Source organism: Dipodomys merriami, unplaced genomic scaffold (genome assembly GCF_024711535.1).
Source record: "Dipodomys merriami isolate MVZ:Mamm:240054 unplaced genomic scaffold, mDipMer1.0.p SCAF_617, whole genome shotgun sequence".
Classification (NCBI taxonomy): domain Eukaryota; kingdom Metazoa; phylum Chordata; class Mammalia; order Rodentia; family Heteromyidae; genus Dipodomys; species Dipodomys merriami.
The window spans coordinates 195,626-222,065 of NW_027206199.1; the positions used below are offsets into that span (position 1 = coordinate 195,626).

A 26,440-nucleotide genomic window follows, 5' to 3' on the forward strand; every position below is an offset into this window, starting at 1 on the left:
ATTCCCACTCGTTCAGGAAAGCAATGGATTCTCCTTCAAGGAAGAAGGAAGAGCTGGGTGCTGGTGGCTCACGCCTGTAATCCTAGCTACTTAGGAGGCTGAGATTTGAGGATCATGGTTCAAAGCCAGCCTGGGCAGGAAAGTTGATGAGACTTATCTCCAATTAACCACCAGAAAATAGGTGTGGCTCAAAGTGGCCAAAACAGTAGAGCACTAGCCTTGAACAAAGAGCTCAGGGACAGCACCTAGATCCTGAGTTCAAGCCACATAACCAACAAAAAGTGAAAAAGGAAGAAGGAAGAGAGAAGAAAGAGAGCAAACATAAAAACATTTTCTCCTTTCAGATTGGGGCTCCATAGCTAAGATATGCAGAAAAGCCTAGAGATTTTGGAGTCACACACTAATTGGGTCCTGTTCACCTAATTCTCCCTTTGTATGTGGTACTATGCTTTATCTATGTTCTCATATATGCAATTGGGAGAACCATATCCCCAAACTTTAGATCTTAATGATATTTGAAAGATGGAAATTTGGTGCTAGTCCTGGGGTTTGAACTCAGAACCTGGGTACTATCCCTGACCTTTTGTGATTAAGGCTAATAAAGCTCTACCACTTGAACCACAGTTTCACTCCCAGCTTTTTTGGATGCTTAATTGGAGATGAGTGTCAAGGACTTTTCTATCTGGGTTGGCTTCAAATAGTGATCTGCAGATCTCAGCCTTCTAAGTAGCTAGGATTATAGGTGTGAGTGACTAAGGTGGGAACTCTGGAAGGTGAAGAGCAGAGTCCTTAAGAATGAGTTAAACTGTTCCTAGGTTAATAGGTTGTGGAAGGAAATTTGTTATGTAAGTAAGCTCTCTGTAGAATACTTGTCTTGCTATGTGATGCTACTGCCATGTTACCAGATGCTAAGCCAGGGCCAACTTGTTAGTCTCCCCAGTCTTTAGAACTGTGAACCTAGTAAGGTTTTCCTGTATAAATTACTCAATCTTAGGTATCTGTGAGGAAGCAACAGAAAACAGATGAAGACAGGAATATAGTATTGGCCTCAGATGGAAATTTCTATATCCTGGGCTCTCTTACAGAACTCTTCAAAGAGAATGTGAAAGTAAAAACAGCTTGTACACTGCACTCCACCCTCCAGAATACTTTCAATTTTGTTTGGCTTTTTTTTTTTTTTTGGTTGTGGGGCTCACAGACTTTCCTGCCTGGGCTGGCTTTGAACTGTGATCCTCAGATCTCAGCCTCCTGAGTAGCTAGGATTACAGGCGTGAGCCACCGGCGCCCAGCTTTGTTTGGCTTTTGTCTACTACAGCATTAAGAAAAAGTAAGAAAAGTAATACCTGAACCTATTTGAGAGCAGAGGGTGAAGGGAACCAGAAGTCACTCTGCTCTCAGACTGGAACCTCTTGGGCTGGAGATGTAACTCAGCGATAGAGCACTTGCATTAGCATGCACAGTACCAGTACCACCACAATAATGGGCCCTCCATTTTGGATTTGAATGACCTTACAGGCAGTCACTAGCTCAATGAGCTCAGCAATGGGTTGGTTGAGTAATGGTGAATGTAAAATTCTGGTATTTACATTGTCTCTGACTCTTCCAGAAGCTGATGAGTGTATATGTGATAATGATCATGTGCCCCTCACACTATTAACAGCCCACACATCCTGTTGGGCTCAGTATTTTATTAGCATCATTACTCTCCTTTTGGGGAATGTGTATTCCTGTATATCATCTGATATCACCATTACCCCATCTTAAAGATGAGTAAATTGAGGCGTGGAAGAGGAAACGTACCATAGACCCTATAGCAAGCATCCTGACTCTTAGACCCAGGACTGGCACAGAGTGGTGGGAATAGAGGGAGGATTCTACTTCTCAGGTAGGTTCTACTCAGAATCGGAGCCCAGTACAGGGGAAGAGCCTGTGTTTGGTTATTCATTCATTGTGGAATGCCTGCTGTGTGCCTGGTGTGCTGGAAACTATTGGTTTAAAGTACTTTCTTTTTTCTTTTTGGTCGGTCGTGGGGCTTGAACTCTGGGCCTGGGCACCGTCCCTCAGCTCTTCAGCTCAAGGCGAGCACTCTACCGCTTGAGCCACAGCACCACTTCTGGTTTTCTAGTGTTATTGGAGATAAGAGTCTCACGGACTTTCCTGCCTGGGCTGGCTTTGAACCGTGATCCTCAAATCTCAGCCTCCTGAGTAGCTAGGATTACAGGCATGAGCCACTGGTGCCCAGCTTAAAGTACTTGTTAAAAGTACTTTTAAACAGTAGTTTGAAGTTTTGTTTTTTGTTTTTGGGTCCGGTCATGGGGCCTGAACTCTGGGCCTGGGCGCTGTCCCTCAGCTCTTCAGCTCAAAGCTAGCACTCTACTACTTGAGCCACAGTGCCACTTCCGGCTTTTCTTTTTTCTGCTTATGTGGTGCCGAGGAATTGAATCCAGGGCCTCATGCATGCAAGACAAGTGCTCTACCACTGAGCCACCTTCCCAGCCCCTGAAGTATTTTCTACTAGACCCTCTTGCCTTTTTTTTTTTTTTTTTGATTGGTTCCAGGGTTTTGGACTCAGGGCTGTTGACCTACCACTTGAGCCCTGCCTCTACCTTGGTTTTCTGCTGGCTAATTGGAGATGGAGTCTTGTATTTTCTACCTGGGCTAGCTTCTAACCATGATGATCCTCCGGATCTCAGCCTCCTGAACAGCTAGAATTGTAGATGTGAGCCATTGGTGCCTGGTCCTTTTCTGATTTTCCTTTCCCCTTTGAACATGGGTCTCTATGTTTCCCAGGCTGGCTTGGGCTCAAGTGACTTTCCTGCTTCACTTGGTCATGTGAGTGGCTGGGTCTACAAGCATGGATCCCATGCCTGGTGCCGGTGGCTCACACCTGTAATCCTAGCTACTCAGGAGGCCGAGATCTGAGGATCATGGTTCAGAGCCAGCCGGGGCAGGAGACTCTTATCTCCAATAAACCACTAGAAAACTGGAAGTGGTGCTGTGGCTCAAGTGGTAGAGCACTAGTCTTGAACTGAAGAGCTGAGGGATAGTACCCAAGCCGAGTTCAAGCCCCATGACTGACGAAAAGAAAAAGAAAAAAGAAAAAGCATGAATCCCTATGTCCTACTGTCCTACTCCATCTTTTTCTTTGAATGTTTTTTTTAATGACATTTTTTTTTAATCTTAAGTAGTTGTACAAAGGTATTTCAGTTCAACATGTCAGCTTGTGGAGTACTATGTATCTTGATCAGTGCTACCCTTTTCATCATTCTTCCCACTTTGAATCACTTTTAAGTGTTTTAGGATAGTTTTGTAGAGAGAAGTGAGATACCACCTCTACCATCTCAGGGTCCTGATTGGGCTTGACAATTCAGTGGACATTAAATAAGATCAGCAGGAGAAAAGCGTATAAAGGACAAGCCTGTCTCCTGCTATTTTCAGATGGGAATTTTCATTCTCATTTTGAAGGAATAACAACAAAAAGACCAGAATAATTTACTTGCACCTGGTATTTTTTTAAGGCCCATTATCAAAAATGCCACAGTGGTGTGTATACTCATTATCAAGAAGCTAGGGTGGTGTGTTTTTTCCCCCCAGTCCTGGGGCTTGAACTCAGGGCGTGGTCACTGTGCCTGAGCTGCTTTTTGCCCAAGGCTAGCACTCTACCACTTGAGCCTCAGTGCTACTTCTGGTTTTTTCTGCGTATGTGATACTGAGGAATTGAACCCGGGGCTTCATGCATATGGGCTTCATGCATCAGTCTACTACTGAGCCACCTTCCCAGCCAGGTGGTGTATCTTTTAACCCCAATTTTTCAACTCAGCTTACTCTTGGGCGGAGGAAATCAGTATATGGATCGCAATCGTTGCGACAGTGCACGCAAAGATCAAATGCAATGAACCCAACAGAGTTCTTAAATATTATCACCGTAAGATCGCCGTGCCCGCCCTGCTGGGGTGAAGGAGGAGGCGAAGCCAGAGCGCCCCGGGGCGCGGCCTCGGAGCAGGCCTTGGGGGAGCCAGGCCTCCAGCTGTCCCCAGTGGCCCGGAGCGGGAGCGGGAGGCCCACACCAGCCAGTCGCACGGGGCAGGGGCGGAGCGACCTGGCGCTGGCCCAGGCGCTGCGGCCATTAAGCCGGGCCCGAGAGCGGAGATGGTGCGCCAGGTGGGCGCAGAGGTTCTTCCTGGGATCTAAGGACAGGTGAGCCTCCGGGGTGTTCCCGCTGTCCCAGAGGGCGCCCGGGAGGTGAGGTTGGAGGCGGGGTGGAGGTAAACAGGCTGGACGAGCTGCTGTGGCCTCCCCGCCCTCGGTGCTCCTCCCTCCACCGGGCACCGGGGAGGGGACAGAGGAGGAGCCCGGGGAGCGCCCTGTCACCCGCGGCGCTCCAGGAAGCCGGTCCTGAGTGTGAGCGCACTGCTGAAGCATCAGGTGAGACATCCTTGCTTTCCTACAAGGGGTTTGCCGGTGCCAGGCCCGGTGCAGGGCAGGGAGGGAACGCGGTCCGTGCCCGATTCTCCTTGCCAGGAGGAGAGGCCGTGTGTGTGTTAAGAATGCTCTTTCTGTTTCCCCCCTGCTTCAGGCATTTACGCCGTGGATAAAGTGAGACCCAGCTTGTCCTTCACCCAGGACCCCCTTCGCTAAAGATGATGCACGTGCCCTTTGTGAGTGTGGGGAGAGGTGGGGCGGGGGCGGGGCCGTGTTTTAAGGGTGGCTGTCGCCTTGGAGCCTCTATGGAGAGGTAGTTTGACGCCACATCTCCACCTGCTGCTGCTGGGTCTCTGGTGTGGGTCGCTTACCACCTGTTGGAGGAAGTTGTCTCATTACCCATCCATGCCTGGGCAGAGCCGGAGGCTGGGCAGGTCTGTCTTACCCAGGCTCAGTAGAAGGCTGGCTCCCCAGGAAGAGAGAGGCAGTAAGGGGCAGAGGTCTTTCCATAGAATGCTGCCCTCCAGAGTCAAAAGGCGCCTGGGGCTCAGTGTGGGAAGCTGGACTGCTGTGTGTGGCCTTTTCTGGGGTCAACTGGTTCACCTCATGACCAGCCCTCCCAGCAAATTCCTAGCTCTGGCTTCTCATTCTACCCTACAGTGAGGATCAGACATCATCATGAGGGCTAGGCAAATGTCTTTATCCAGCCTGGCAGGACCACAGGTTCGAGTATAGGATGTTGAGGTAGACTTATGGAAGCTGTGATCATCTCCATGTGCGATCAAGTTCAAGTTCACTCCCTTCTCCAGAATGAAGATTATGCCACTTACAACTTAGAAGTGCTTAAAACAGTACTGGGCACCCATACTGAGCACTCTACAGTAATTTATTTCCCTTGTTATTGCAATCCCTGAAAGAGCTTATCACAGAGTGCCAGATGGCTTATTTGCCATCTGGAGTGGCCATTCTTTCTTTCTTTGTCTTTATTAATTTTTTTTTTTTTTGGTCGGTCGTGGGGCTTGAACTCTGGGCCTGGGCGCTGTCCCTCAGCTCTTCAGCTCAAGGCGAGCGCTCTACCACTTGAGCTACAGCGCCACTTCCGGTTTTCTGGTGGTTTATTGGAGATAGGAGTCTCGCGGTCTTTCCTGCCCGGGTTGGCTTTGAACCGCGATCCTCAGATCTCAGCCTCCTGAGTAGCTAGGATTACAGGCGTGAGCCACCAGCGCCCGGCTGTCTTTATTAATTTTTGTGCTAGTATTAGTCCTTGAAGGCAGGGCCTGCGCACACTGTCTTGAGCTTTTCTGCTGCAGGCTACACTCTTCCCACTTGAGCCACAGTTTCACATCTGGCCTTTGGTGGCTAATTGGAGATAAGAGTCTCATGGACATTCCTTTCTAGGCTGCTTTAGAACCATGATCCTCAGACTTAGCCTACTGAGTAGCTAGGATTACAAGTGTGAGCCACAAGCTCCCAAGTGTGGTCACTTTTCAATATACCCCTCCTCTATCTGGTAACATTGTTCTTAGCAATGGAATGAATAGTAAGTATGTCCAGAAAGGAAATGAAGACAGTGAACTTAATATATGTAATCATGCCAGTAAAAATAAAAATGAAGCTGAGTTTGGTGCCTGTAATCTCAGCTATTTGGAAGATGAAAGCAAGAGGATCAAGAATTCAAGGCCAGCCAAAGTTGGAGGGATCCTATTTCAAACTAACAAAACTGAGCAAAAATAAATGTCATCATGTAAAAACAAAGAGTAATGTATTCATAGCTTGTAATTGCATTAATATACTTTGGAAAATTTTTATGCACATGGAGGTCATCTATAGTAGTGAATAATTATAATGCTACTGTTTCTCTTTTGGAGACTTCTGAAAAAGTTGTCTATGACTTTGTCAGAATTGACAAAGTCAATTCATATTCATATTTAATATTCACTAGAGCTAGATTTGCCAGTCTGTATTTGTTTGCTCATTTGATTGGAGAATGCTTATTGCTAATTTTATTTTTGAAAGCTGCTTTCATACGAAAAACAAAGATAGTTTGGAATAGTCCTTAAAGCATTTGGATTAGCTTGGCACAGATTCACAATATAGCCTGTGGTCTTAAAAGAAATCAGTTCTAGTGGCTTTTAAATATCTCTACATTCAAAACATTTTCATGGAAATATCTAACAGAGAAACTTCATTGTACTTTTTAGTTTCATTTGCCAGAACTCCCCCAATTTTTCTTTTCCTTTAAGAATATGGCAGATAGAGAGTAAACTTTGACATTTATTTTCTCCACTGCTTTTAGAACAAGTCTAGTTCCTGGTTTTTCTTTCAGTTTCTTCTGGCACTAGGAGAAGGAACTGTTGAAACAGTGTGCTGACACTGAACAGAAGACAAGATGTTCTTTTTTTTTTTTTTTTTTTGTCGGTTGTGGGGCTTGAACTCTGGGCCTGAGACTCTCAGTGTAGCTAGTTAGGGGAGCTAGTGTAGCTAGCAAAGGGGAAGAGAAAGAAGACCTTTCTCCAGTAGAAGGCGGGACTTGAGGTCGTATGAGGCTTTCTCCTCACTCTGGAGGGGCCACAGGCTGAGAAGGACTCCAGGAACAAGCCAGCACATTCCTCTTCTGAGAATGTTGTATGTGCTGCACTGAATGTTGGAGAATTAGCCTTGTTCTGGTCCTCAGTTTGCTGCCCAAGACTAGCTGTCAGGCTGGGTGTGGGGGGCATCCATGTGGGCTCAGCCCAACAACTGCAAATTCCGGTCCTCTCATCAACAGGTTGTTGCTGAAACAGCAGAACTCATGCTGCAGGGGGCAGAGGCCTCAGGGGCTCAGGGAGGCATTCAGGAATGCAGACATTGACACTGACATGGAATCCTTCTCTCCCCTCCCCTCCTCTCCTCTCCTCTGTCTCTCTCCTTCCTTCCTTCTTTCCTTCCTTTTCTTCCTTCCTTCCCTTCCTTCCTTCTTGTTGGTCATGGGGCTTGAACTCTGGGCCTGGGCACTGTTTCTGAGCTCTTCAGGTCAAGGCTAGTGCTCTGCCACTTGAGATACAGCACCAATTCCAGTTTTCTGGTGGTTAATTGGCAATAAGAGTCTCACAGACTTTGCTGCCCCAGCTGGTTTTGAACCACTATCCTCAGATCTCAGCCTCCCCAGTAGCTAGGATTACAGGTGTGAGCCACTGGGTCCTGGCTTCTTTCCTTCCTGCCTGCCTGCCTTCCTTTCCCTTCCCTCCCTCCCTCCCTCCCTCCCTTCCTTCCTTCCTTCCTTCCTTCCTTCCTTCCTTCCTTCCTTCCTTCCTTCCTTCCTCCCTTTCTTCCTCCCTCCCTCCTCTCTCTCTCTCCAGGCCTGGGTGCTGTCCTTGAGCTTTAATTTTGCTCAAGGCTAGTGCTCTACCACTCCAGCTATAGCTCTACTTCCAACTATTTTTTTTTTTTACGTAAGTTTTTTATTGTGAAGCTTGTTTTGTTTTGTTCTTTTTTTTTTTTTTTTTTTGTCGGTCATGGGGTTTGAACTCTGGGCCTGAGCGCTGTCCCTCAGCTCTTCAGCTCAAGGCGAGCGCTCTACCACTTGAGCTACAACACCACTTCCGGTTTTCTGGTGGTATATTGGAGATAAGAGTCTCAGGACTTTCCTGCCGGGGCTGGCTTTGAACTGCAATCCTCAGATCTCAGCCTCCTGAGTAGCTAGGATTACAGGCGTGAGCCACTGGCTCCCAGTGCTTTTTTGGTTTTTAATTGGAGATAAGAATCTCATAGACTTTCCTGCCTGGACTGGCTTTGAACCTTGATCCTCAGATCTTAGCTTCCTAGGATTACAATCATGAGCCACAGATACCCGGCTAAGTGTGTGTGTATGTTTAATTTCCAAAAAGTCAGGCTTCATTTTTTTTTTCTTTCATGTGTTCCACCACTGAATTATACCCTAGCTGTGAACCCGAGTTGAGGTTGAGTAGGGGTTTGCAGGTTAACACTGAAGGAAAGCCTTTCAGAGCTGAGGCAGAAGTAGGCAGAGGTGAGTCTTGATGTTGAGGCCCTGGAGCTGAGCGTTATCTGATACTCTGATACCAGTACCTCCGTGTGAATGACTTCACACAGGAACTCTTTTGTGTATATGTGGTACTGAGGGTTTGAATCCAGGGTTTCCTGTTTTCCAGGCAAGCCTTCTACCTCTACTACCTTTTTTTTTTTTTTTATCAAGAAAGGAAAATTAATGTAATGGTATACCTATATGCCACAATTTGTGCTATTTTCAAATATTTAGTTAATATATGCTATTCTACAGGGAAGTGGTATGATTATTCACTTTAGGCATGTGAGAAAAAGTGCTGGATAAAACGGGTAGTGTTTCCCAGTGTCATAGATACAGAGGTACAGGTGGGACACAAGTGTAGAGCGGTGGGCTTCCATTAAGACTGTGGTCTCACAAAGGCCCATTTGGGGAACTTCTCATCTTCCATATATTTTGGGTTCCAAATCAATGGACTACCTTGATACAATTGTATGTTTTGTCTTCTTTCATGTTTTGCTGTCCTAGGGCTTGAACTCAGGGCCTGAGTGCTGATTCTGACCTTTTGCACAAAGCTAATGCTCTACCACTTAAGCCACAGATCCATTTCTGGCTTTTTTTGGTGATTATTTGGAGATAAGAGTCTCACAGACTTTTCTGCCTGGGCTGGCTTCCAACCATGATCCTCAGATCTTGGCTTCCTGAGTAGCTAGAATTATAGGCATGAGCCACTGTTGCCTGTCCAATTGTGTGTGTGCACATTTTATTTCCCAAAGAGCCAGGCTTCACTTTTTGTTTTTCTTTCATGTGTCTATAAATCCCAACACTTTAGATCTTAGGATTCAGGCAGATCCACGGCAGAAACTTGACACTATTTTGTAGACAGCTCTGAGACCATGAGCAAATTCATTTCCACTTCGAAGCTCAGTGTCTGGGTCTGAAAAAATGAAGCTGGGTTTTATTGGGAGGGCTGGGAAAGTGGCTCAGTGGTAAAGTGCTTGCTTTGCATGCATGAGGCCCTGGGTTCGATTCCTCAGCACCACATAAGCAGAAAAAGCCAGACATGGTGCTGTGGCTCAAGTGGTAGAACGCTAGCCTTGAGCTGAAGAACTGAGGGACAGCACCCAGGCCCAGAGTTCAGGCCCCACGACCGACCAAAAAAACCCAAAACAAAACGAGGCCCAATTAGTAGATACTATCCTTTGCCAAATGCCTCCTGTCTGCTATTTTGTAGCTGTTGATGATTTTTTAATTATTATTATTATCATTATTGTTATTTTTTGTGCTGGTAGTGGGACTTGAACTCAGGGTTTGGGTGCTATCCCTGACCTGTTTTGATCAAGGCTAGTGCTCTGCCACTTGAGCTACCACTTTCAGTTTTGGGTAGTTAATTGAAGGTAAGAGGCTCATGGACTTTCCTGCTCAGGTTGACTTTGAACCATGATCCTCATATCTCAGCCTCCTGAATAGCTAGGATTACAGGTGTGCCCAGCTTTACCTGCTATTTCATAGCTGTTGTATTTGATCCTCAACATAATACAATGAATCAGGAACTCTCTATAGTTCATCCTGTTTTCATAAGGAAACTGAGGCTGGGAAAATTTAGGTAAACTGGCTAGACAGTGAATAGCTTCTGGGTTTGAACACAAGTCCAAAATGGAATCACTATTGTGTTTCTGAAAAAGAAAGTATCTCTCTCTCTGTCTCTCTATCTCTCTGTCTCTGTCTCGTGTGTGTGTGTGTGTGTGTGTGTGTGTGTGTGTGTGTGTGTGTGTGTGTGTGTGTTAGTACTGAGGTTTGAACTCAGGGCCTTGGATTTGCTAGGCCAGCACTCTACCACTTGAGTCATATGCCCAGCCCCAATGAAGTCCATCTTGGATTGAACAAATAGAACAGTCATGCTCATTCTCCTACTTCCTGTATTTTTGATAGTCTTGAAATATTTCACAGAAAAAAACTTAAACGCCGAAGACACAAATGGGGCGTGGGTGGGTAGCATGGTTTCCAAAGTGGCCTTGAGTGCAGAAAAACAGTTTTTTGTTTTGTTTCAACCTTTGGGTTGCAAACTGTTCCCAAAGTGGCCTTATTTTCCATCTTGGTCCTGCCTAGTGCCCAGGCTTTGTGTGTGTGTGTGTGTGTGCTGCCTAGTGCCCAGGCTTTGTGTGTGTGTGTGTGTGTGTGTGTGTGTGTGTGTGTGTGTGTGTGTGTGTGTGTGTGTGTGTGTGTGTGTGTGTGTGTGTGTGTGTGTGTGTGTGGTCAGGGATCATTCTGTAATAGGTCTCCCTGGAGGGCCAGGCTGCCTCCTTCCTCCTGGCAGGAGTGAGGGAGCCGTTGTTCACATTCCGGCTTTGCTAGTCTTAAGCTAATGTTGGGCAAGTGGCTTCTTCTCCTCTAGCCTCAGTTCCACTGCCTCATTTTCACTGTGAAAAGGAGATATGTACACACATCTTAGACTAACTTTTCAGCCAGATGCTCTCTGCCTTTTATTTTACTTATTTATTTTTGTTTGTCATGGGGCTTGAACTCTGGGCCTGGGTGCTATCCCTGAGCTCTTCAGCTCAAGACAAGCTCTCTACCACTTGAGCCACAGCGCCACTTCCGGTTTTCTGGTGGTTTATTGGAGATAAGAGTCTCATAGACTTTTTTGCCTAGGTTGGCTTTGAACCATGATCCTCAGATCTGTCTCCTGAGTAGCTAGGATTACAGGCATGAGCCACTGACACCTGGCCACTCTCTCTGCCTTTTATTAATATAATTTGTTTATTATGCTGGTATTGGGGCTTGAACTCAGGGCCAGGGTGCTTTCAATTAGCCTTTTTTTGCTCAAGATTGATGTTTTAGCCTTTGAGACACACCTCTCTGCATCTGACTTTTTGCTGGCTAGTACTAGTAGAGGTAAGAGTTTCACAGACTTTTCTGCCTGGACTGGCTATGTACCTTGATCCTTAGGTCTCAGCCTCCACAGTAGCTAGGATTTCAGATGTGAGCCACCAGCTTCTGACGCCTCTTTGCCCTATAGATACTCTCTTTCCTGTGGTGTCACGCTGGGCAGACAATGGAATCATGGAAGAACTTTGAAAACACACAGACTTGGGATGTACCCCAGGAATCCTGTTCTGACTACACTGTAAAAGCAGCCTGAGATGTCTGCCCACCTGAGTGCTCCTTTGTAGCTTGCTGTCCTTCTTCCTTCTCCTTCCTGCCCATATTCCTGTCTCCATAGCCCTGTTACTAACCACATCTTCTTCCTCAGCACTTCTGATTGGAGTGCAGAGTGTAGGATTTGGGCATCTTTTAACCTGGGTTCAAGTTCTCTTTTGCCATATCTCATTCCCCTTATACTTTTAGGTTCTCAACAGAAACCTCATGTGCTGTGCCTTCTGCCTCAGTACTCTTTTTTTCTGGGGAGGGTAGTACTAGGCTTGAACTCAGGGTCAGGGTCCTCTCCCTTGGCTTGTTTGGTCAAGGCTGGTGCTCTATACTTGAGCCATAGGTCTACTGCTGGCTTTTTGCCAGTTAATCAGAGACGAGTCTCAGAGACTTTTCTGCCTGGCCTAGCTTTCAATCTACTCAGCCTTCTGAGTAGCTAGGATTATAGGTGTGAGCTGCCAGTGCCTGGCCTCCAATTCTCTCTTAAATCCATTTCAGCCAGGCCTTAGTCTCCAGCATTCAATTCATACTCATTCCAGACTACTCTCTTGAGCTCAGGCCCCCAGTGTGCCTCCCTGCCCTCTTCATGTGACTGCCTAATGTGCCTTTCAGTCCAACCTGGCCTAACCTGAGTGTCTGGTCATCCCTGGCCCACTCACCTGCAGCCTGCTACATCCCAGCCTCCCAGTTCCTCTTGCCTTCACATCCCTCCTCATTCCATCTGTGAAAGCTGCTGACCTTCAAAGTGGGTCCAGCTTCCATTACCTCTCATCACCACCCTTTCCCCACCTGTCTGGGCCATCATTACCTCTCCTGCCCTGATTGCCTAACAGCCTGCTTCCCTCAGTGCCCTTTGCATGACCTCTTCCCAGGTAGTAGCCTGAAGGACCCTTTAAAATCCTACATGAGATCATGTTCCTCCTATGCTGGGCACCTTGCAGCCATGCCTGTTAGTCAGAGTCAAAGCCAAAGGCCTCATACAGGGTGGCAGGTGCTGTACTAGCTGCCCTTCGCCACTTCCATATAACCTCTGATCCTTCAAGCTACCAGTGTCCTCTCTCCCTCACCCATGCTGGCTTCCTTGCTGCTCCTGAGCACCTGGGGTGATTCTCTCTGCCAGGAGGCCTTAGACATCTGCAGACTTCATTCCCAGATCTCCTTCAGGCCCAGTGAGACCCTCTCAGGTCCTCTAGACCCTCACTGACCTAGACCCTCCCTGACCACCTAGACTTCCCTTGCCTCCCCTCCTCCCCTGCTTTGATTTCTCTTTGCCTCCTAGTTAACATTACATCTCACACCCACCTTACCTGCACTCCAGCCCCAACATTGGGAATGTTCTTTCTTTCTTTTTTTTTTTTGGGTCAGTCATGGGGCTTGAACTCGGCCTGAGTGCTGTCCCTCAGGTCTTCAGCTCAAGGTGTACTCTACCACTTGAGCTACAGAGCCACTTCTGGTTTTCTGGTGGTTTATTGGAGATAAGAGTTTCACGGACTTTCCTGCCCGGGCTGGCTTTGAACCTCCATCCTCAGATCTCAGCCTCCTGAGTAGCTAGGATTACAGGCATAAGCCACCAGCGCCAGGCTCTAAGTTATTTTTTATTTTTTAACCATTTGGTTTTTTCCCTTGCTATTGAACAAAATTTCGGCCTTTGTTTTGTTCAGGAACAGCTCAGGTGCTCAGGTGGTGCCTGGCAGGCAGCTCAGTGAGTGTCTGCTGAGCATCAAGGGAATGACCCATGGGCCACCCGGGGTGAGGGGACTTCCAAGAAGTTTCCCTTGCCCTCTCCCATCCTGTTGGGGTGGGGAAAGGGAATTGTTAAAATAACAATGGTCAGCAAGTCCTGCAAGTGAGGCTGGGTGATGGCTGCGGGTTTGGAGTCCAGATCCTCAGTAGCTCTGCAGCACACACATAACGCATCACACCCCAGTCCTTGTGTGCACATACACAATGCATCACATCCTAGTCCTAGTGTGCACACACACATTGCATCACACCCCAGTTCTCATGTGCACACACACATCGTATCACACCCCAGTTCTTGTGTGTGCACACACATCACATCACACCCCAGTCTTCATGTGCACACACACACATCGTATCACACCCCAGTCCTCATGTGTGCATACACACAACACATCACACCTCAGTCCTTGTGTACTGCACACACAATGCATCACACCTGCAGTCCTCGTGAGCACACATACACACAATGGATCACATCCAGTCTTGGTGTGCACACACAGAGAACTCATCACACCCCAGTCCGCATAATGCCTTCAGTGTTTCCTACCTTGCAGGGCTTCAGCTTTTAGATCACTAACAACAACAAAACAACAAACCTAGCACTGGCTGTGTAGCTTTTTTGTTCTTTATTTATTTTTGCTTTAGTGGTCCTGGGGATCAAGTCCAGGGCTCCAGGCTCCCGAAGCAATCTCAACCACCGAATAACACCTCTCAGTCCCAGGGATGTCTTTTTTAGGGGGGGAGGGGAGTGATTTCCATGTCTATTTGTGTAATGAGACATGAAAATGACTGTATGTATGCATGGATGTTGGCTAATCCATTTAATGAGTTTCACTAAGGTTGTTTGGGTTGTTTTCTTGCATGAATTTGAGAGGCCAGAAATTGCTTGGCAGTTTGCTTGCTAAGGAAAAAAAGGTGTCACACAGCCTTCTGTAACTTGCCTTTGTAGGGAGATAAAAGCTTTTTGTTCTGAAACTCACAGGCGGGTGGTTACAAAGTTTCAGCCTTGCTATAAATTTGTCACTGCCTGTGCTTTGTAAGAGTCTTGATTGGCTAATGTGCTGGCTGGGGTTCCTGAGTCCCAGTCCTGCCCTGGAGGAAGTAGCCTGGGGCTGGGGCTGGGGCTGGGGCTGAGGCTGGGGCTGGGGCTGGGGTTGGAAGGCTCTCTGCCAACCCAAGGTTTTATGACAGGGGGATGGCCAACTTTTTCTGCCAAGGACCAGCTAGTAAACATTTTAGGTTCTGCAGGTCTCCGTCACAATTTCTTAACCCTGTTGTTGTAGATAGACAGCATGCATACAAGGGCAACAACCAATTTGGCTGTGTTCCAGTCAAACTTTATGCACATTGAAACTTGCATTTTCACCAGGCACTGGTGGCTCACACCTGTAATCTTACCTACTCAGGAGCCTCAGATCTGGGGATTGCAATTCAGAGTCAGCCCAGGCAGAAAAGTCTGTGAGACTCCTATCTCCAATAAAACTACCAAAAATCTGGAAATGGATCTGTGGATCGAGTGGTAGAGTGTTAGCCCTGAGAAAAAAAGCCCAGGGACAGTGCCCAGGCTCTGAGATCAAGCCCCAGAACTGGTACAAAAAGGAAAAAGAGAGAGACAGAAACAGAGAGACACAGACAGAGACAGAGAGACAGAGAGAGAAACTTGCATTTCACACAATTTTCATGTGTCAGAAAATATTCTTGTTTGACTTTCCTTTTGTAAAATCCAATCTGAATTTGAAAGCAGGCTAGACAAAAGCAGGCGGGTAGGTCTTTTAGTAATGGACTATAATTTTCCTGTTTGTAGATTGGGCACATGAATTTTTACATTCTTAGTTTTGATCCAGCGGAGTTGGAGGATGTCTGTCATTAAGTAATTGCTTTTCTAGTTGGATTTTAGTGGCAGAGTATGAATTATTTATCATAGCCTTCTTTCATGGTTCTCTATCATTCTCACTGGTCCTTGTAAGACCCCCCCTTTTTGTGTAGGTCTGACTCAAGCTGTAATTCTGGCTACTTGGGAAATAAGAATCATCAGGCATAAAAGTTCATCAGACTCTGTTTCACTCAATAGCTGAGCGTGGTAGTTTTTTGTTTTTTGTTTTTGTTTTTTAAATCCCAGCTACACAGAAGTCCAATAGCTAATGCAATGACAGAAGCCTGTCATCCTCAGTGACACAGGAAAGCACGTATAGGAGGATTGCAGTCCGGGTCAGACCCAGTATAAAGTGAGACCCACCTCAAAAATAATACAAATAATGCAAAAAGGGGCTAGAGGTATGGCTCAAGTGGTAGAGAATTTGCCTAGCAAGTGTAATGCCCTGAGTCTCATCCTCAGTACCATTAAAGAAGAAAGAAAGAGAAGCTGGGAAGGTGGCTCAGTGGTAGAGTGCTTGCCTTGCATGCATGAGGCCCTGGGTTTGATTCTTCAGCACCACATAAGAAGAAAAAGCCAGAAGTGGTGCTGTGGCTCAAGTGGCAGAGTGCTAGCCTTGAGCTGAAGAGTTGAGGGACAGCACCCAGGCCCAGAGTTCAGGCCCCACAACTGACCAAAAAAAGAAGGAATTCAAGGACAGTGCCCAGGCCCAGAGTTCGAGCCTCAGGACTGACAAAAATAAAAGTAAATTAAAAAAAAAAAAGCGAGATACAAATAGCCAGTCATGGTAGCACACACCTGTAATCCCAGCACTGGAGAGGCTAAGGTAGGAGGATCACACTCGTGTATACTTTCAGGTGCCCTCTTCAGCTCAGTTCACCCCTATACATTCTCTTGCACACTTGCCTTCCCACCCCTTTCTGTGGTCCTGAAATAATAGCTGCATGTTACTACCAGACAGTAATAGGAATTATCTGCTAGGTGCTAGGCCAGGTTGGCGGTATCTGTGAGATTCCCTCCAGGTTTGCCAGCTCCTGTTAAATGCTATGGGTCTGCCTGGTCGATGGTCAGGGTGTAGTTAAAGCACTGGGCCTGGGAATCAGCCAGCCAAATGTTGATTTCTGGTCTGCTGCTCATGAGCCATGGACTTTGTGCCAATTCATCCACCTCTCTGAGCCTGATTTCTTTTTTTTTTTTTTTTTTGGTCTGTCATGGGGCTTGAACTCTGGGTTTAGGCCCTGTCCCTCAGCTCTTCAGCTCAAGGCGAGCACTCTACCGCTTGAGCCACAGCATCACTTCCAGTTTTCTAGTGGTTTATTGGAGATATGAGTTTCATGGACTTTCCTGCCTGGCCTGGCTTTGAACCACGATCCTCAGACCTCAGCCTCCTGAGTAGCTAGGATGACAGGCATGAGACAATAAGGCCATGAAGAAGTTCTTTGGTTTGTATTTTGCAATCCTAATGACTGGAGGCAGGTATGGGGTCCCTGCAGGCCTGAACACAGGCTTGTGAGCATGTGTCTGCCTGTGTATTGCTAAGTTGATGGTTTCCTAACAGATTCTTACCCCTGGTCCCTGGGCCTCATACGGCTTCTAACAGTCTTGTTATTGGTCTTGCAGCCAGAGCCCAAGCCTGGAGACCTGATTGAAATTTTCCGCCCTTTCTACAGACACTGGGCCATCTACGTTGGCAATGGATATGTGATCCACTTGGCTCCCCCAAGTAAGAGCAATAGGGTCCCAGCTGTTCTGGACCCAGAGGCTGGGAACTGGTGGTGAACTGCGGCCCTCACTTTGCCCATGCTCCCCACTGGCAATTTGTTCTTAAATTTTACAAACAGAATGTGGTATGGGGTAATGTTTTTCAGATTCTGCTCCTTGGAACACCAGGTGGGTTATTTTTCTTTTCTTTTCTTTTCTTTTTTTTGCTGGTCGTGGGGCCTGAACTCTGGACTTAGGCTCTGTCCCTCAGCTCTTCAGCTCAAGGCTAGCTCTCTACCACTTGAGCCACAACACCACTCCCGGCTTTTTCTGCTTATGTGGTGCTGAAGAATTGAACCCAGGGCCTCATGCATGCGAGGCAAGCTCTCTGTCACTGAGACGCCTTCCCAGTCCTCCCAGGTGGGTTCTTTTTTTTTTGGGGGGGGGTCCGGTTGTGGGGCCAGAACTCTGGGCCTGGGTGCTGTCCCTCAGCTCTTCAGCTCAAGGCTAGCGCTCTACCACCTGAGCCATAGTGCCACTTCTAGCTTTTTTTTTCTGCTTATGTGGTGCTGAGGAATCGAACCAGGGCTTCATGCATGTAAGGCAAGCACTCCACCACTAAGCCACCTTCCCAGCCCTCAGGTGGGTTCTTGTAAGGGTTGAGGTGGGTATTCAAGGGCACTCAAGTTCTGCTTTTACTGTGTATGTGTGTGTGTGAGTGTGTATGTGTGTGTATTGGTTGGTTGTGAGGCTTGAACTCAGGCACGCTACACTACGTAAGCTTTTTTGCTCAGGGCTGGTACTCTACTGCTTTCACCACAGCTCCAATAAAGGCTTTTTTTTTTTTTTTTTTTTTTTTTTTGTTGTTGGTCATGGGGCTTGAACTCCAGGCCTGGGCGCTGTCCCTCAGCTCTTCAGCTCAAGGCAAGCGCCCTACCACTTGAGCTACAGCGCCACTTCCGGTTTTCTGGTGGTTTATTGGAGATAGGAGTCTCATGGTCTCTCCTGCCCGGGCTGGCTTTGAACCGCGATCCTCAGATCTCAGCCTCCTGAGTAGCTAGGATTACAGGCGTGAGCCACCAGCGCCCGGCTCCAATAAAGGCTTTTTTGATGGTTAATTGGAGATAAGAGTCTCACAGACTCTCCTGCCCAGACTGGCTTTGAACTGGCTTTGCAATCCTCAGATTTCAGCCTCCTGTTGTTGGTTATGGGGCTTGCACTCTGCACTTGGGTGCTGTCCTTCAGCTCTTCAGTTCAAGGCAAGCGCTCTACCACTTGAGCCTTAGCACCACTTCTGGTTTTCTGAATGGTTTATTGGAGATAAGAGTCTCATAGATGGGCTGGGAAGGTGGTTTAGTGGTAGAGTACTTGCCTTGCATGCATGAGGCCCTGGGTTCAATTCCTTAGCACCATATAAGCAGAAAAAGCCGGAAGTGGTGTTGTGGCCCAAGTGGTAGAGCACTAGCTTTGAGCTGAAGAGCTGAGGGACAGCACCCAGGCCCAGAGTTCAGGCCCCACGACCGACAAAAAGAAAAAGAAAAAGGAAAAGAAAGCTTAGAGATAGTCCCCAGGACCTGAGTTCAAGCTCTAGATCCAGCACATGCGTGTGCATGCACGCGCACACACACACACACACAACCACACACACTACTATGAGACTGATACTGGGTGGTTCTTAACTTTTGATGTGTATTTATGGGGAGGGGAACTTATGCCCTGCAGTCCAACTATAGATTCTGTGCCTTTAACTATGGCACTGTCACCTAGTCTGACATTTCCCAGTGTTATCATAAATTGTCTGATATATCCATGTGTCCTTTCTATGATTGGTTACAGTATTTTGTATTTTCTTGGATAGACTATGTGTATTTCAGGTTGGGCATGGTAATCCACATTTGTAATCCCTGCCATTTAGGAAGCGGAGGTAGGAAAATCATTGTCCAAAGCAAGCCAGAACAGAGTCCCAAGTCCTAATACCACTAGGAAAAAAGAAAAGAAAAAGAAAGAAAATGTGTATTTTTCAGTATTGGCTCAGCAAGGTTGAGCGACATGTGTGGACCATTCCAGGTGGTCCATGATAAAATCATGACCAGAGCCCTGACCTTCTGAGTGTCAACCTGAGCCCAGTGCACCTTCCACCAGACTTAAGGAAGCTCTTACTCTTAGGTGTTGACTCTGCATGTGCACAATGCTGCAAGTTGGTGTGTCCTTAAATTTTGTGCCCTAGACAACTTGCTTGACTCACCCTAGGGCCAACCTTGCCACCTGCCCTATCTGAGGGCTGCAGGTAGATGGGCCTCAGGACTCACTCTGTGAATTTAGGCCTTACAAGAGGATGCCTGTCTTTTATTTCAATGATTCTGTCAAGCACCACCAGCCCTATTACTGGCAACTCAGAATTCCCTGATTTTCTAATATCTCCAACTAACTAGAGGCAGAGGGCTTTAGTCCTCTCCAGAAAGCCAGGTAAAGCAGGATCTGGAATCTGACCTCCCTGCCATTGCTTACTGGCTGTCACAGTTGAAGACTGGTCCTGCCTGATGTGTTGGTGTGCTATTACTGTTGGGGTACTGTGTCCTGATTCTGGCAGGGCACAGTGGCCCTCTGATAATGAACCTTCTTTTATGATGTTCTAAGTACCCATTTCAAACATCATGTGCTCTACCTTGACTGCAGGTGGACTGGGAGGGAGACTCAGCCTTTGTTCTGACATTGGCTCTCCTTTACTGCCCTCCTGGCCCTGCTTTGGAGCCCAGACTCCTTTTCCTTTATTCCAGGTTTGTTTGTTTGTTTGTTTGTTTGTTTGTTTATCTTGTCAGTCATGGGGCCTGAACTCTGGGCCTGGGCTCTGTCCCTCAGCTCTTTAGCTCAAGGCTAGCGCTCTACCACTTGAGCCACAGACCACTCCTAGCTTTTTCTGCTTATGTGGTGCTGAAGAATTGAACCCAGGGCCTCATGCATGCAAGGCAAGCATTCTACCACCGAGCCACCTTCCTAGACCTCCAGGTCTTTTTGTTTGTTTGTTTATTTATTTATTTAAAATATCTGTTCTTGCTTGTAGCCAATGGGACTTGGTCAGGGCTGCTGGCCTATCTCTCAGATTTCCTGTGCATCATGTCTAAGGAAAGCAGTCATGGCTTATATTTGCACAATCAAGAAAGATACAGGTGTCACAGGGTGCAGTAGATCAGCTTCTCTAGGGTAAAAAAAAACAAAACCAAAAAACAACAAACCAACAAATCAGAGAACTTTACTAATATTATTTTTTTCCCCTTACACTTCTTGCTCAAGTTCATTTCTGAGTTGGTTCTTTATGCAGGCATAAAGATGCATGAAAATCCCCAAGATCCCTTTGATGCCGTTTGTATATTGCTAAGTTGGGAGATGACTAAATCCTCCAAGCTCATACACCTAGCAAAAGACAGGTCCCAGATCAGGCTAAGGTTTGCCTGACTTCAAGAAGCTTAGCTTGGGGCTGGGAAAGTGGCTTAGTGGTAGAGCACTTGCCTTGCATGCATGAGGCCCTGGGTTCGATTCCTCAGCACCATATAAGCAGGAAAAAAAAAGCCGGAAGTGGCATTGTGGCTCTAGTGGTAGAGTGCTAGCTTTGAGCTGAAGAACTGAAGGACAGTGCCCAGGGCCAGAGTTCAGGCCCCACGACCAGACACCCCCCCCCCCAACAAAAAAAAAAAAAAAAAAAAAGGAAGACTAGCTTTTGACTACCACATTGGCCAAGGAAAGCCAGATTGGATCTTTGAGATAATCTTTTTAACTTCATCTGATTGAGAGACACCTAGGATATTTGCAGAGCACACCTGTGTGTGTGTGTGTGTGTGTGTGTGTGTGTGTGTGTGTGTGTGTGTGTGTGTGTGTGTGTGTGTGTGTGTGTGTGTCACAGCAATGACTTGTGATGGTACTCAGGCTGGATACCTTGCTGGAAACAGCCCTGAGCCCCAGGCTGTGCCCTGGACCAATTCCTTTGTTTTCTCTTTGTGGATGTACAGGTGAAATGGCAGGAGCTGGTGCAACCAGTATCATGTCTGCCCTGACTGAGAAAGCTATTGTGAAGAAGGAACTGCTGTGTGATGTGGCTGGGAGAGACAAGTACCAGGTCAATAACAAACACGATGACAAGTACACCCCACAGCCTCCCAGCAAAATCATCCAGCAGGCAGAGGAGCTAGTGGGGCAGGAGGTCCCCTACAAACTGACCAGCGAGAACTGTGAGCACTTTGTCAATGGGCTGCGCTATGGAGTTGCTCGCAGTGACCAGGTACGTTCTCAGATTGTGTCCTCTTTCCAGGAACCAGCCCATTCCCCCACCTGACAGTGGCTAGACATGGTGAGGGTGGAGACAGAGCATGAATAAACAAGAGAAAGCAGTAGAGAGATGCACTTCCTGTCTTCCAGGATGTCAGAGGAAGCACAGCTCACTGTATTTAGCACAGCAGTGGCCAGAAAAGGCAGCCAACCACAATGACCAAGCCTGTTGTTGAGCCTTCCTTGGCCACTCACCTCTTAGATGACCATCAATGGCTCTGGACACAGGCTTTATTCTACCCTCTCTCCCCTGAGAGAGTCTTTCAGAGTTGAAGCAATTTGTGGCCATTCATTTCCTCCAACAAATCTTGGCCTTCACATCTATATTGGTTATTTCCTGGGTGTCAGACGCAGCTGTGCTGAGTACAGAGATGGAATTTAAAGCCCAGGTGTTTGACCAGCTTCTGGGGTTTACAAACAGCACCATCATCAGCCCTGCCAAGACCCCAGAAGTGATCCCAGAGCCCCCAGGGGAATGTAGTTTGTTAATTTATGTCTGATTTTTTTTGTCATACACTTCTTCTTCTCCTTCTCCTTCTCCTTCTCCTTCTCCTTCTCCTTCTCCTTCTTCTCCTTCTCCTTCTCCTTCTCCTCCTCCTCCTTCTTCTCCTTCTCCTTCTGCTTCTTCTTCTGCTTCTGCTTCTTCTTCTTTCTTCTTTGTCAGTCGTGGGGCTTGAATTCAGGGCCTGGGTGCTGTCTCTAAGCACTTTTGCTCCAGGCTAGTACTACCACTTTGAGCCACAGTGCCACTTCCAGATTGGAAATAAGAGTCATGGGGACTTGTCTGCCTCCCTGGATTGGAACTGTGATTCTCAGATCTAAGTCTCCTACGTAGCTAGGATTATAGGTATGAGCCACCAGCACCTGGCACACCCCTTCTTTCATTTGCAGTTTAAAAAAAAAAAGCCAGTCCAGGGGCTTGAACTCAGGACATGAGACCTGTCCCTGAGCTTTTTTGCTCAAGGTTGGTGCTGTATCACTTCAGTCACAGTTCTACTTCCAGCTTTTTGGTGGAGAGGTAAGAGTCTCTTGGATTTGTTTTCGCTGGCTGGCTTGGAACTGTGATCTTCCCACCTCAGCTTCTTGAGTAGTTAGGATTACAGGTATAAGCCTCTGGTGCCTAGTTTGGCATTTCTAATGAAGAATGACTTTTTTCCCCTTTCCACAATATTCTGATTTAAGATCTGTGATGCACATGATGTAGCCACTTTCACCATCAGAATTCCTATAATACAAGCACAGAAGCGATCCTGGATCTATGAGTTATAAAACAAGAAGATTCCCAAGCTAGCACTAACTTTTGGACAGATTGCTTATCCCCAAGAGTTTGTACCATCAGGACTGAAACTAGATACCATTTTCTTGTATTTGATTGCCCTCTTTGACTGCATACAAAGCATGACCACCATCAATGAGGTGATTATTGTTTACCTTGACAAAGTATCTTTTGTGTGAACTAGTGGGCTCAGCATTCTTTCTTATGCTGTGAGGTTCTGTAAAGATCTAGGACCATATTGTTTCTCCTCCATTATCTGTACCATTTTCCCTACCCTACCACAGAGCTTAGCAAGGAAACCACTGGATACACTGACTTAATGTAGGTTTCCTAGTGAGAGTAACCCGCCCCAACATGTTGACTACAAAACCCTATGTAATCCCCCCCCCTTTTATTTGTTGGTTGTGAGGCTTGAACTCAGGACATATGCCTTGCTCAAGGTTAGTGCTCTACAACTTTGAGTCATAGCTCCACTTCCAGTTTTCTAGTGATTAACTGGAGACAAGGGTCTCATGGACTTTCCTGCTCAGGCTGGATTTGAACTGTGATCTTCAGATCTCAGCCTCCTGAGTAGCTAGGATGACAGGAGTGAGTCATCAGTGCCTGGCTTCTAATTCCCTTTTAGAGGAAGGTTTAAGGCTAGCTACCAGTAGCAAACTTGCAGATAAACAAGAGAGGAAGTGAGGAAAGAGGGCATGAGATGCAGAAGATAGGTACTTTAGTTCCAGGGAGAGTTTATCATATGACCATCCAGTGCCTAGTATTTTTGTTTCTATATGAGATGTCCAGAATCTCTACCAGATTCTTGTAGGCAGGGCAAAGTTCTGTGAACAGAGAAAAGTCTAAAAGACTTTTTCTTGTTTGGGGTCTGCTATACCTTCTCCCTTTGTAGGCTCACAAATCTATTTCACTCTGTTGGGGTGAGGGATTGGTTCAAGGATCTGACTACAGCTCTCCCTCCAGTCCTACTTCTAGAGGTACCTGGGGTCATCAATCTGAACCTTTTGTGAAACCCTTAAGAAAAAGTTCCTGCCGGGCGCCGGTGGCTCACGCCTGTAATCCTAGCTACTCAGGAGGCTGAGATCTGAAGATCATGTTTCAAAGCCAGCCTGGGCAGGAAAAGTCCGTGAGACTCTTATCTCCAATAAACCACCAGAAAACCAGAAGTGGCACTGTAGCTCAAGTGGTAGAGTGCTAGCCTTGAGCTGAGGAGCTGAAGGACAGCATCCAGGCCCAGAGTTTAAGCCCCACGACCGACAAACAAACAAACACAAAGGGAGCCTGGATGCTGATGGCTCACACCTGTAATCCTAGCTACTCAGAAGGCTGAGTCTGAGGATCACAGTTCAAAGCCAGCTCATGCAGGAAAGTCTGTGAGACTTATCTCCAATTAAATACCAGAAAACCAGAAGTAGTTCTGTTGCTCTAGTGGTAGAGTGCTTGTCTTGAACTGGAGCTGAGGGACAGCACCCAGGCCCAGAGTTGAAGCCCCATGACTGAAAACAAAAACAAAAAACCCCACAAAGGGAACCCAAGAGAAATCTAGGTGTGATGGTGCACACCTGTCATTCTAGTACTGAGAAGTTTTGGGCAGGAGGATCATGAGTTCAAGGTCAGCCTGGGCTCTCTAGTGAGATCTTGTGTCAGAAAATCCTTAAAATACAAAACCTGCCAGGTGCCAGTGTCTCATGCCTGCAATCTTAGCTACTCAGGAGATTGATATCTGAGGATCATGGTTAGAAGCTAGCCTGGACAGGAAAGTCCAGGCTTATCTCCAACTAATCTCCAACTAATATCAAAAAGCCAGAAGTGGAGCTATAACCAGAAGTGGTAGAGCTGGGAAGGTGGCTCAGTGGTAGAGCGCTTGCCTCACATGCCTCTGAGGCCCTGGGTTCGATTCCTCAGTACCACATAAGCAAAAAGAAAAAAAAGCCAGAAGTGGGGCTGTGGCTCAAGTGGTAGAGTGTCAGCCTTGAGCTGAAGAGCTGAGGGACAGCCCCCAGGCCCAGAGTTCAGGCCCCATGACTGGACCCCCCCCCAAAAAAAGAAGTGGTAGAAGGCTAGTTTAGAGGGCTGGGAAGGTGGCTCAGTGGTAGAGCACTTGCCTTGCATGCATGAGGCCCTGGGTTTGATTCCCCAGCACCACATAAGCAAAAAAGAAAAAAAAGCCGGAAGTGGCGCTGTGGCTCAAGTGGTAGAGCGCTAGCCTTGAGCTGAAGAGCTGAAGGACAGTGCCCAGGCCTAGAGTTCAGGCCCCCCAACTGGACCCATCCCCCCCAAAAAAAGGCTAGCTTAGAGCAAAAAAGCTCAGGGAGAGTGCTCATGCCCTGAATTCAAGCCCCAAGATGGGCATAGAACAAAACAACCCAACCCAAACCCAAAACAAAAGACAAACAAAACAACAATGGCAAAACAGAATCCCTGCAAAGAGAGCCCAGCATGACTGGAGGGATGGGGCGGGTTGTACAGTGAGGAGTTGAGTCACTGCTCTCATGGAGATCACACCTAATGGAGTTCTCAATAACATCTCCCTGACTTCACGCTTTCCCATTGGCTGGCCCAGAATCTTGACCATCCTGCCATCATTGTCCCATTCTTTCCAAGGTCGCCCTTTAAGAGTGTTACATGCTTTAAATAGCCACAGGGTGAATCCATTTTCCCTGGATTATGGTTGCATCATGTAAATTCCAGGCCAGATGGCTTCATGCTGTGAATCTTTTCCAAATTTAGCCCTCTCCTCCATACTTCCCTGCCAATATGTATTGACTGAGGTTGGCCAGGGGAGGCCAAGAGGCATGGGAGGCATCCTGAGCTCAGTGATCCTGCCGAATGTACAGCGTGTTCTCAGATTCCTGATATAGAGTATGACTCCGTGCCTTCTTGATTGCAGGTCAGAGATGTCATCATGGCTGCAGGTATAACAGGACTGGGTTTGGCCACCTTGGGCCTCATTGGAGCCATGTTCTCAAGAAACAAGAAGCAAAAGCAATAGATCCTGTCAAGGACATCTTTGTTGATGGGGAGGTGGGAAGGCTCTTTTGCTAAAAAGTTTCATTATGTTTTGTGATAAGCCTTATTTTCACAGAATAAAATAAAGCACAATAAGAGAGGCCTTTATTAGGGGAAATGCAGCACAAACTGCCTGGTGTGATGTTTGTGAAGGGAACTAGACTGTGTACCTGGTGACCCCCCCTCCCCCCCCTTCCCCGCAACCTCTTACTAGTTTGTGTACTTTGTACTGCAGAAAACAGAGTCTAACTCCAGTCATCTCAAATTATCTTAAGACTGTTCTGGTTATTAGCATATGTCTGGGGCCACCAGGGAGACAGGCAGTCCATGTATATGGAAAAAGAAACCATCAGATAACAAGGGCTGTTGGCATGGAACTTAATCCATCAAGGTGCCTGAGATTCTAAAGTTCATGTGTGTAGATATTCAGTGGAGTTGGGAAAAAAAAATCCTCTGCCATAAATAAATTCAGTATTTGCTTTGGCCAAACTTTCTAAAAAGTTTGCTAATCCATGTCTGTCTTCTGCCTTATATGTTCCCTCTCTTCATGCTGCTTCTTTACCACTTCTGTGTGCTACAACTCCATGTCTCTGAACCCACATTCCCACCTGTTCTTCTCAACTCCATCCTCTCTTTGTCCTTAACTCTATTTCTGAGATTTTTTTTTTTTTTTTGCCAGAGCATCAGGAATTTCTAAAGCACTTTCCATCCCCCAAGCACACCAAGCAGGCCTGTTCTCCATACAGGACCCCCGCACCTTAGCAGGGCAGTCGGAGCCAGGCTGGGGACACAAGGGATGGGGTAACAGAGGTCAGAGGCTTCTGGCTGGAAGTCCCGGATCCCCCATATAAAGGGAGGGAATAGAAGGGCTAGAGGGGGAGAAGGAGGTCAAGTGGAGAGCAGGCTGGGGGAGGGAGACCACAAGACACGCATAACTAAAAGCATA

General features: G+C 47.0%; 1 protein-coding gene across 2 annotated transcripts; it reads left to right on the forward strand.

Annotated features, from left to right (window-relative positions):
- The first annotated feature begins 4,091 nt into the window (after window positions 1–4,091).
- Window positions 4,092–25,623, forward strand: LOC138814850 (phospholipase A and acyltransferase 3). Of its 2 annotated transcripts, none has more exons than XM_070003927.1 (5): window positions 4,092–4,197; window positions 4,577–4,658; window positions 16,809–16,911; window positions 20,894–21,162; window positions 25,376–25,623. In XM_070003927.1, the coding sequence occupies exons 2-5, from the start codon at window positions 4,641–4,643 to the stop codon at window positions 25,475–25,477; spliced, it is 492 nt and encodes a 163-aa protein (XP_069860028.1). In that variant the 5' UTR covers window positions 4,092–4,197; window positions 4,577–4,640; the 3' UTR covers window positions 25,478–25,623. The 2 variants fall into 2 exon arrangements, with proteins under 2 accessions (XP_069860028.1, XP_069860027.1); XM_070003926.1 differs by lacking the exon at window positions 4,092–4,197 and adding an exon at window positions 4,255–4,425.
- Window positions 25,624–26,440: the final 817 nt, after the last annotated feature.